General features: G+C 28.2%; 1 protein-coding gene across 1 annotated transcript in view; it reads left to right on the forward strand.

Annotated features, from left to right (window-relative positions):
- LOC130445734 (acetylcholinesterase) overlaps positions 1-10,169 on the forward strand; it is a 365,089-nt gene extending 354,920 nt beyond the window's left edge. Inside the window, exon 6 of the mRNA XM_056781576.1 lies at positions 4,462-10,169. Coding sequence (XP_056637554.1) covers positions 4,462-4,595 — 134 coding nt within the window. The 3' untranslated portion in view covers positions 4,596-10,169. The remainder of the gene's footprint in view (positions 1-4,461) is intronic.
- The last annotated feature ends 1,060 nt before the right edge of the window (positions 10,170-11,229 follow it).

The raw sequence follows: 11,229 nt of genomic DNA on the forward strand, positions 1-11,229 counted from the left end.
AACTCCCAGTTATAATTTTTTTAGTATTAATGAAATATCAATAAATTTATCAGTCATGTCCTTTCGTTTTATGTATAAAATCTATATAACTGATTAGCATGGAAGATTCCTCTTATTCTCTCACTAATGGGATCTTTTAAAATGTAACTGTTGATTCCTTCCTCATTACTAATAACGTAAGGTCCTTCAAATGGCAATTGTAGTTTTGCACATTTGTTGTCTCTTCTATTTGGTACCAGTAATGCTTTAAAAATTACTAGATCTCCTCCTAAATGTTACTCTTCTTTTTATTTCTTTTGATTCTCTTTTAACAAATTTTTCTCCAGCTCTTTTTTTAATATCACAACAATAGGATTAATGTATTGTGAGTTGCTTCTTTCTATTATTTTATTTTCCAATAGTTCTTTTATGCATTTTCTCACTTGATCTTTATACTTGTATGGAATAGGATAAGTTTTAGCTTTGAAATTCTTAATATCTTCATTGACTTCTATTTTATGTACATAATCATTCGCAATTCTATTTTCCTTTGAAAATAAATTATTATATTTATTCATTAACATTTTTATTTCTTCTTTTCTGTCCTCTGGACAATCCATTATAACTTCATCTTCCCCTTCTTCTTCATCATCATAATTTTTATTCAATTCTTCCTTGTATATATTATTAACTACTTTACCTTCTTCCTTCAAAGCTATTATTTCAAAGTTAATCCATGTTACATCCAATTTTAATCTTCTTTCTTCAATATCTATTATGGCTTTATGTTTTTCTAGCTCATCATATCCTATTATTATTTCTGTCTCAATATCTGGAGCAATTAATACTTGTAAATTAAATTCTTTTCCGTTAATATTAGCGTTTATATTTATTAATCTATTAATTTCACATATTTTCTTTGAATTAGCACCTATTAAATTTATTTTTGGGATTTTAATAATTTTATTTGTAGGAATATTTAATTTATCAACAAAATTTTTATTAATCATTGATGCTTCTGATCCAGTATCAATAAGTAATTTAGCTTCTAAATTGTTAATTAGCCCATTTATAATAATTAAACTATTATTCCCATCTGTGTCTATATTTTCATTTATTTTTATAAATTTGGATTTTCATATTTACAAATATATAGATTTTGTTTATTTGATGTGTGCGTATTTAAAAATTTTCATTGTCATTTATTTGTTCAGTTGTCTGTCTTGTATTTTCCCTATATATTTGTGCTGTATGTAATCTTGTCTCATTTATATTTGTTACATCATCATCTCTGCTTTCTGATCTATTTCTTCTATCTTGATTGATTCTTTGAAAATTTACTCTTCTTGTCTCTTGATCTCCATTTCCTCTTTGCATATTTCCTTCAGAATTTCTACTCTCCAGTCCTCTATATTGTCTATTGTTCCTGTCATTATAATTATTTTGTCTGTATGAATCATTGTTGTTTCTATTGTTAGTATTAGTATTGTAGTTTCTGTTATTGTAATTATTGTTATTATAATTATTGTTATTATTAATTTGTGCATTATTATTATAATTTCTATCATTATTAAATCTATTACTTGTCCAATTGTTATTTTGATTGTTGTTTCTCTGATTATTTTCATTGTTTCTATAATTTGTTCTTATATTTTGTTGTGAATTTTCATGTCTGATCAAATTTCTCTCGACTCTTTGTAGATACATAGATAATTGATCCAATTTTCTTATATTTTGTATTGCAATGGTCTCAGCCAATTCTGCCTTGAAATGCCTTGCTATGAACATAACGATTTCCTCCTCAGGGATTGGTGGTTCCAGATATTGTGTCATCGCATGTAGTTGGATTGCATAATTGTTTAAACTATGGCTTCTATTTTCATCAAACTTTCCGAAATATAATTGTTCCCTGATGGTCGATTGAGTATTTTCCCCCCAGAAATATTGTAAAAATGCCGTTTCAAAATCTTGAAAATCCGACATATCTTTTTCCCTGGCAGAAAACCATATTAACGCATGATTTTCTAAATGATCTCTTATTATTTCCTTTATGTCTTCAATATTATTTATTCCTCTTATTCGATTTTTCAAAATTCTTATGAATATTTTTGGATGTATTTTTTTAATATTTCCGTCAAATTTTTGACTAGTTGCTCCATAAATTGTTTTTACTCCTCCAACATATTCCATACTCATTCCTTTTTTCTCAATTTGTTCTATTTTTCCTTGTATGTTCTTTATTTCCATTTTAAATTCCCTTTTTGTTTTATAATTCTCTTCTTCTGCTATCTTAAAATTCATTTTTATTTCTTTGTTCATCTCTTCCTCCATATCTTGTATATTTTTATTCGTTTTCATTATTTCTCTATCTAATTTCTTTATCTTCTCAGTATTTATTTCTATTTTCTTACTATTCCCACCTATTTCCATTTTTAATTCATTTTCATTTTTCTTAATATTTTCCATTTCTCTAGATTGTATTTTTTTCACTTCCATTAATCTTCCTAACATTTCATCTCGAATTTCTTGTTTTGTCTCTTGTATTTTGTTTTCGGCATAGCTTCTTACTTCTTCCAATTGTTTTCTCATATCTTCTATTTTCTCTTCCATTCTTTGACTATTTGTATTCATTTCTCGTTTTATTTCTTCTTTAGATTCATCCATTTTTTTATCATAATCTGGAACATACTCATTATATCCATCCTCTCTTTCTTTTTCTGTGAATTTTCTGCTGTTTGATTTTCTATCATTTCTTCTGTTTCAGTTCTCTCTGTTTCTTCATTATGGTCTTGTTCCATATAATGTACTTGGAAATCACCCATTCCATGTCTCCTTTCTTCTTCATCTGATTCTCCTTCTGCTCTTATTTGTTTCCCATCTCTGAGTGTCATTCCTTTTTCCATTTTTTTTGCTTAAATTTGTTATTACTGTAAACTCTTCAATGCCAAATTTTGTTATGTCCAATTTTTTTTTATGCCCAATTTTTATATATGCCCCACGTTGGGCGCCATATTGTTATGGTATTAATAGTGTGTAATGATGTTTATTTTTATAAATTTTATTTTAAATAAAATCAGATTTTAATTTGGGCGCCATTAATAATTATTTGAATTTCTTTATTTTATTATATTATTATTATTTTTTTTATTCTCAGGGTATTATATTGTGAGGTCAAATTAAAAAATTTTATTGCGATAAATTATTATGGTTATAAGGTCAGATTATAATAGTTTTAAGACCGGGTCTGTTCTTTATAATGAATAAAATATTCAAAATATACAATTTCTTATCTAGCTATTACAATTATTTTATTTTACAAACATTCATTCATTCATTCATACTCATAATTACATTCATAAAACTAAATTATATGGAAATGTGAACTCAAATATTATATACTAAAAGAAATACTTAAACTTAATAGAACAGTACCTTAAGTGTTTGTTATGTTGTATTTTTTAATTTTTTTTTTTAATTGGAAATTGTTACGGCCTTGCAGAATAAACAGATACTCCGCTGTAGTTCCACTCCTGTTCTTTTCCTTTTCACAACTTCTTTATCTTGGAAATTGTCCCTTTGTGAGTATTCTCACTTATTTCACTCTATTTAATTGTTTTCACTAATTTCTTATTACTACACTTATACAATTATTAATTATCAATCCTTTGAATATTTTATGCCTTTTTTATCAAGATTTTAATTTTTTTAAATTTCAATTAAAATTATTTTACTCTTTTTTTTCTTGCCAAAAAAAAATTTTTTTTCGTTGTTGATTTTTTTCTTCATTCCTTTTTTTTTAAACAAACTTTTTTTTTCGTTTTAACCAATGATATTTATTTTAAAAGTTAGTTACTAAATTGTCATTTCTAAATTTTTAAATTATTGTGACTTTATTCAAATAATATCATTCTATAATTTCTTTGTTGTATTTATTTCATTCCTATGTTATTAATTTTATCATTGCAGTTGTCAAAATTTTTATATTTTATCATTTATAACCCTAAAATTTATGTTGGTATGTCACACAAATTTTTGAAGTTGGTGTTCCTGTTTGTATCTGTCAATTTATGGATTAAATTCTTTGATTATACAGGATTTGTCAAAATTAAATAATAATTTAGAATATAGTGTTGACCAAAACTTAATATAAAGAATGTTATTTATTTTATTGTGATAAACTGCTCTAAGTAACCGAATAACAGAACTGAACTTATTGCTTTATTTATATCTTATTATTATTTAATAATTTATTTTGAATATATTCATAGTATAACAATATATATATATATATATATATATATATATATATATATATATATATATATATATATATATATATATATTGTTTAACGATTCTATTGACTTGATTTAAAGGATATTGATTGAAAATTTGAAATTTCGTTATTTTTTGTTAATATGAAAGTTTTCCAGCATTCATCAGATTAGTAGAAATGATTTATCTAATTTGCTCATTTGTTACAGGTTCGGCTGAAGCCCCTTGCGTTAATACTTACATCAGTAACATGGCATCCACCTCAGAAAGAAAACTGTCGTCAACACATCATTTGATCTTGCTTTTACTGATGTGGATTTTTGCACAACTTGGTGCTCTTTAAAGGACAAACTGTTAATATACATGAAGATAGTTACACACATAGTAGAAAGAGCTTGTGACACAATGTATTTTTAAAAAAGGAATAACAAAAACCATTTTTTGGTATTAATTAGGACAAAATCAATGTGATTGTATACGCATGTATTGGAGCAATGCTTGATAGGATGATGAAGACATTGCTCGAATAAAGATGTAGTATTTTATTTTTAAGAGGTGACTTTACTGTCGTTGATAAACGACTTGGTTCATTTATTAGCGCTTACGACCTAATACAAATTATAGGTCGTTTTGTGTGTTGTGGTCAAAAATTGATTTGTTGAATATCTCTGCTATTAAGTGTAAGATAAATGTTGATGTTATTGATATATATTATATATGCATTCGGTTACTACGTGTATTTGTTGAAATACTTAGTATCAGAATATCTCATAAAATGTATTGGCATATAATTTAATAAATCACTTATAATCTACATCTATATTTCAAAATTTGAAATTCACTTCAATTGCTGTCACTTCCCGTATACTAAAATGTTCAATCTTTGGCTTTTTCCAAGGAAAGTTGTCGTTTATTACCCTTGCGTATAAAATTAGTACTGAAAATAATGATCTCATTTAGATGCCTTTTTATCAGCGTTGCGTTGATTTTCTGTTTTTCAATATCTTTTAGTTATATTAATTCAGAACTTTTATAAGTTTGTCTTAATATATATATACAATTAATTATACTTTTTCTATAAAGGATTGAACTCAATTAACTTTTTTTCATAAATGCGAGTCAACCAATTATTTCAAAATCGATATAGAGAAACAGTCCATAATTCCATAGTCATAAATTGTATATGCAATGTTTCTATAATTATCTAGTTCCCTTATATACTCTGTATCGTAACCAGATAGATGTACTAGACTATTTTCATTCATTATTCAACATATTTTTAATAGAGAACTCTATAAAGAGAACATTTCAAATTGCACCTGTCTATTTTCGAATTAAGACCAAGACATCACTAGCTATAGTTACATTCAAGAAAGAGTTTTATTTGTTCCAATTCTACTGAGTATCGTTATTCTATGTATCTATCTATCTATTTATCTCGATTTTTCAATACACCTCCTGATAAAATAAAAAGAAGAACAACTTGCCTAATAAAAGATGTAGTGTATTTAAAGTATGTCTATTTTAAAAAAGAAAAACGAACAATGAAAATATGATATAAAAATAAGTTACCTATATTGAAAAAATATATGCCTGCTTTCAAATTAATCGAAAATATGGGTAGTTAATGCCTTCATATCAGACAAATATTCAATCAAATTTTGACTACTAATAGCTATAATTGTACCAATATTACAAAAAAAAAAACTAGTAAATGAACTGAGTCGTTTCCTTGAAGATATCATGGCTATACTTTGTAGCAATTCTATACTTATAAAGATTGTCCCATACTATTACAGAATAGCAAAATATTTTGTGATATATTTTGCTTTTACTTATTTTCCTTTAGTTAAATTCACTACCATTTTCAATAAAGTAACTCGGATGTGTAGGTCCTGATGAGCAATTATATTTTTCGGAACTGGCTCAAATAGGAAATGGAATTGTGTTGAAAATACATACTTCTTTAGTTCTACTATTCCAATTTTTAGGAGGAAAGTTTATCTGAACCTCATTGATTAAGCTTCTGCAATTGAAAAAGAACTTTCTGCTTCTTTTACTTTTCTTCGTTGCTCTCATGCAAATTAATTGAGAGAGGCATTAGAATATCAACAGAGATATGAGATAGGAAACTTTGTACTATAATCAGCTCAAGTTCAAGTTTTGTAACTGTAATAACTGAAATAACTTATACTTGAGGTAACTTATGTTAACAGTGGCTCTTCTAATCAGACACAGTATCTGTTTTTTTTTTGCAGAAACTTTGTACACTATTACTCCAGTTCTAAGTTTCTCGAAATAAATACTTTCTTTCTTCTGAAGAATTCACAGTAATTAGAAAAAACAACACACTCTGTTGAGATACAGGATATGACGAGATATTGGTTATGGTTGTATTCAAATAATAATTGAATTGTCAGGAAATCCTATATTTTTGAAATATAAATATAATAATAGGTCGTAATTGCGGTTAAAGGAATATTAAAGAAAATATTTGAAATTACAAAATCTCAAGTGGACAGAAAGTATAGATTGATTCATTTGTCTTATCAAAATTAGAAAACAATAATAGGCATATTGCTTTCACAATAATCCACAATATAATGATAATTCTAAGAAATTCGGTATTAGAATTATTTTTAGTTGGGACAAACTTTATAAAAATTTGGTAGTTAATAACGACAGAGAATTTAACTTTGATCCTAGTGAGCTTTCAATAACATGATATATAAAGTGAATTTCCATCAAGAATAACTTGAAAAGTATTAATTTTAATTTGCTTAAAGTATTGACGTATCCATTCACTACTTACCAATATCCAATTTCATAATTAAACAGAAGTTGAATTCTTCCTGTTCCATTTTCAGAGAAATAAAATTAAGTATTTCAATATGATGAATTGGAATGAAAGAAGAATTATCTAACATCTAATACTATTGCAATAATAACCATACAATTCAAATAATTATTGAGATATTTTATGTGGAATTCTCGATACCCAACACCGTCAATAATCATATTTATTTTACAAAGTCATGAGTAAAATATTAAACATACTTGTTTCAATGCCGTTTACTGACAATATAAATTATGTCCATTCAGCCAGCGAGATAGAAATAATGTTTTTATATATAGATCCTCTCTATAGCGTTTACGCCATGCGGTGCATAATCTCCATTTCTCTCGATATTCCGAATCCCCTGTCCTGAGATCTCTCGTCGACATTACCTTGCTCTCTCCTTTTATCCAGGTCATTTTCGGTTTCCTTATTTTCGACCGTTCCAGTGGGTTCCAATTCATTATTTGTTTTAGTATTCCTTACTTACTTATCCTCTACACATGAACACCCCAGCTGAGTTGCTTTTCCTGTATATTGTCCAGCATGTTTTTAATATTGAAAATAGCTGAAACAATTTTAGTCTGTTAACCGAAGTAAGTAATTTATTATGTCACATTTCAGTTTCACCTTGGAGATTGTATTAATGTCTCTCATGAACATTTAGTTATAAATAGTTGCTTCTATTTCCGAAATAGCAACAGGATTTTATGTGAAAACTAACATTTAAATAGTGGTGTGTTTATCCCACTTCAGATCTTTTTACGTTTGGATTACACACATTAAGAATTAATATTTCATTATACAAATTGATATCATTCAAATATCGGATTGGGTGTGGTAACTGCTTTGCACTATTCAACCTTTCTCAAGGCAAATTTCTTAGTTGATGGTTACCGCGTTTATTGGAGTATTATGAACAAGTTGTTAGTATCTGGTTAACTGTCAGTGAAATTTTGCAGTATTGCTATTTGGGAGGAGGAAGTATGTCCTGCGGTTTGCGCACAACTGAGTCTCTACGACTTATAGAAGGTAGGTCGATGGCCCTTTGAATTTCATGTAGCTTAGTATTGCAACACAGTGATATGCCCATTGGTCGCGTATGGAACGTCTCATACTAGTTACGAGATCATTGTGAATTTGTATCGAGTCACGCCGTCGAAACTTATTTTGCAGCATGATCTGCTAGTTTATTCCCGTGTAATCCAGTGTGAGACGATATCTAAATTGAAGTAATGGTAAGACCAAAGCTTGCGGCGTTCAATAGAGTCATGAATATTCTGAATAATTGGAATTCAAAGCTTGGAGGGTTAGATTATTCTTAGAGATATATTGTTAACATAATTTGGAGTTTTCGAATCAGTTTTACTAGCTGACATGTAAATGAAGCTTCCATAATTTAATTTGGAACGAACGAGAGATTTGAATGGTTTCCATTGAAGGTGAGCCAATGTTTTAAATGTTTATGCGTATCACACAATTCTTTTCTATTTCTTTGACAGGATCCTTCCAGGTTAACCTAAGATTGAAGTTAAAAATTTTATAGAGTTACACAGCGGAAGATATCCATTATTTTACTGTATGTTGTTGCTTTAATGGATTTAATTATTTTTTGTTTGGCGGCTGAGGAGTAACAACCTGTTGAAAAAAGAATTTGAGATTAAGTCGATTTACTGCTTCCTCGATTAAGATACATGTGGTTTGGTTATTTTTAAGCTGCAAAAGATGATTAGATCTTTTGCGTATGCAGAGATCTGAATAGGGGGTCATATCAGTCATGACTATTATGAAGAGCGTTGAACTCAAGATGGAATCTTGGGGCACGCTATTATCGCGTTAGTGTTTCGAGGAAATTTGACCTTTAATGGACAACTGGAATGATCTATCAGTTACTTTGAAAATTGTAATTTCTCAGTTCATCATTGTTGATTCTGATAGTGTATCAAAGGAACTTTTAATATCGAGTGCAATAGCTACAACATCCTTTTTTTAGAGGCGAGAGTCTGCATTGAATGTTTGTAGAGGGGCAAGATTGTTCACAGTACAGCGGTGTGGTCTGCATCCCGACTAAGCTGGATTAATAATTTTTTCCCCAAAGTATTCTTCATTTTTTCCATCAGTTTACATATTGTACATGTAAAGGGATGGAACTATATGAGTTGAGATCTGCTGATGGTTTATATGGTTTTACCACAGGAATTAAGTCTTGCCATTGCGTTGGGAACTGGTGTTTAGTCCAGGTGGTGTGATATAATTTCAATAATTTAGTTAAGGCGATCGGCGATAGATATTTTAGAAAAATATATGGTATATTATAGGGCTCAACGTCAGAATTTTGAAAACAAGGGAGAGCGTTCGAAATTGAAATTTAATTTTTTAATTGATGGTGAATTTTTCATCACATCCGTTGTAATCAAACAGCAATGTATTACCTCATTCTTTTACAATATCCAAAATTATTAAAAAGTTCAGTTAACAATTCTATTAGTGACATCCACGTATAAACAAGTCAAATGATTATGCACAATATGATGTGAATGTTATACCTACATATCGTAATTTTGCTTATGTCATATTGAGAATGTATCTGTCTGCTAGCATTAAACTGATGAAATTTATTTCTTGGAAGGAAAATTCTGCGTTCTTAATTTCATTTCGGTAATTTATGTTAAATATATAAATTAAAAGATAACAATAAGCAGGTACACAAATTAAGTCAATAATAGAAGAAGAAAAATTGGGAAAAACATGGAAAACAACAAGGAATAATATAATAATATTATAGTATAATCTAATCGTACAAAAGGTGTCCAAATATATTGAAACAAAAGTTTATAAAAAAATAGTCCGATCCGTACTTGCTTGACTTGGCTCAAAAACGAGAATAATTTATAAGATATATCCATAATAAGATCACTATTCAGAAAATTGGGAAGTCAGGACATTAACTAAAGAATGCAAAACACAAATAAAATCCAAAGTTGAAACTGATAGTAGAAAATGTTAAGAGAAAGAGAAGATGATACGACATACAACAAATGGCTCTAACTAGAAGAGTGGAATAGGTATACAAGGATAGAACATATAATAAGGAAAGAAAATAAAGACGAAGTAGAGCATGTTCATAGGATTTGAAGGTGGCAGCAAGTAACCTGAACTTCAAATGGGAAAGTAGCAGAATATAAAAGAATGGATGGAAATGACGGAGAATACAAAAAATCCGGTTGTAAAAATAATTTACCCATTTCCTACTCATAGTGAATATTTATTGAGTAAAGTATTCAATAAAAATGATTAAGTCTCTTTTTTTTCCAGGTTTTTTCTATGATAAGTATCATAAATTTGATAGTGGACGTGAGAACTGAAGAATAAGTTTATTTTTGCAAGAAAAATTTCTTCATGATGGCGCAATAATTCTGGAACGAATCGATGATTTTAAAAGTTTCAGGCAGAGCTTCAGTTAACACAAAAATTATCTTTGCAGAAAAACGTTCACAGCCATATTGTTAAATAATAAGCTCCATTTTTCAATAAATAAGGCGTGCTTGTACATCGAAAATCGGTGATTTAAGACTTATCTGAGAAAAATAGGTCCATTTTCTCTGCTATTAGTAATAATATTATACCTTATCAAACCTCTGTTGAACTCTTTCGCATGACGGATATTCTAAGTTTTCCGAAAAATTTAATATTTCTCAATAAATACATAATCTATTGAATATACGAAGTCTAATTCAAGTAAGATATTAACATCAATTGAAACCATGAATTAAATGTCAAAGGAAAGTTTGTATTTATTCACCTGTTAATGACAGAATAAAATAATTTTATCAGAATGTTCATCGCAAGGTTAAAATTTTCAACGGACAATACAACATCATATAACAGTGAACACAAACATGCTGTTATTTTAATTAATTACATAATACAGACAACAAATATTTGTGGTAGATTTATTGCAGTCGAGTTTTTAGAAATGTTTTTCCATAGCCAAATACGTTTGTTATTCAAACAATATGAAAATTCCTATTATTCAATATACATTACTTTATCGAACAGTGATATGAATCTGGATTTTATTATTGCTGCTTAGAAATTATAGAAGGCACAGTACTTGTGGAGGATAACATTATGAGGCTTC

Source organism: Diorhabda sublineata, chromosome 1 (genome assembly GCF_026230105.1).
Source record: "Diorhabda sublineata isolate icDioSubl1.1 chromosome 1, icDioSubl1.1, whole genome shotgun sequence".
NCBI classification, from domain to species: domain Eukaryota; kingdom Metazoa; phylum Arthropoda; class Insecta; order Coleoptera; family Chrysomelidae; genus Diorhabda; species Diorhabda sublineata.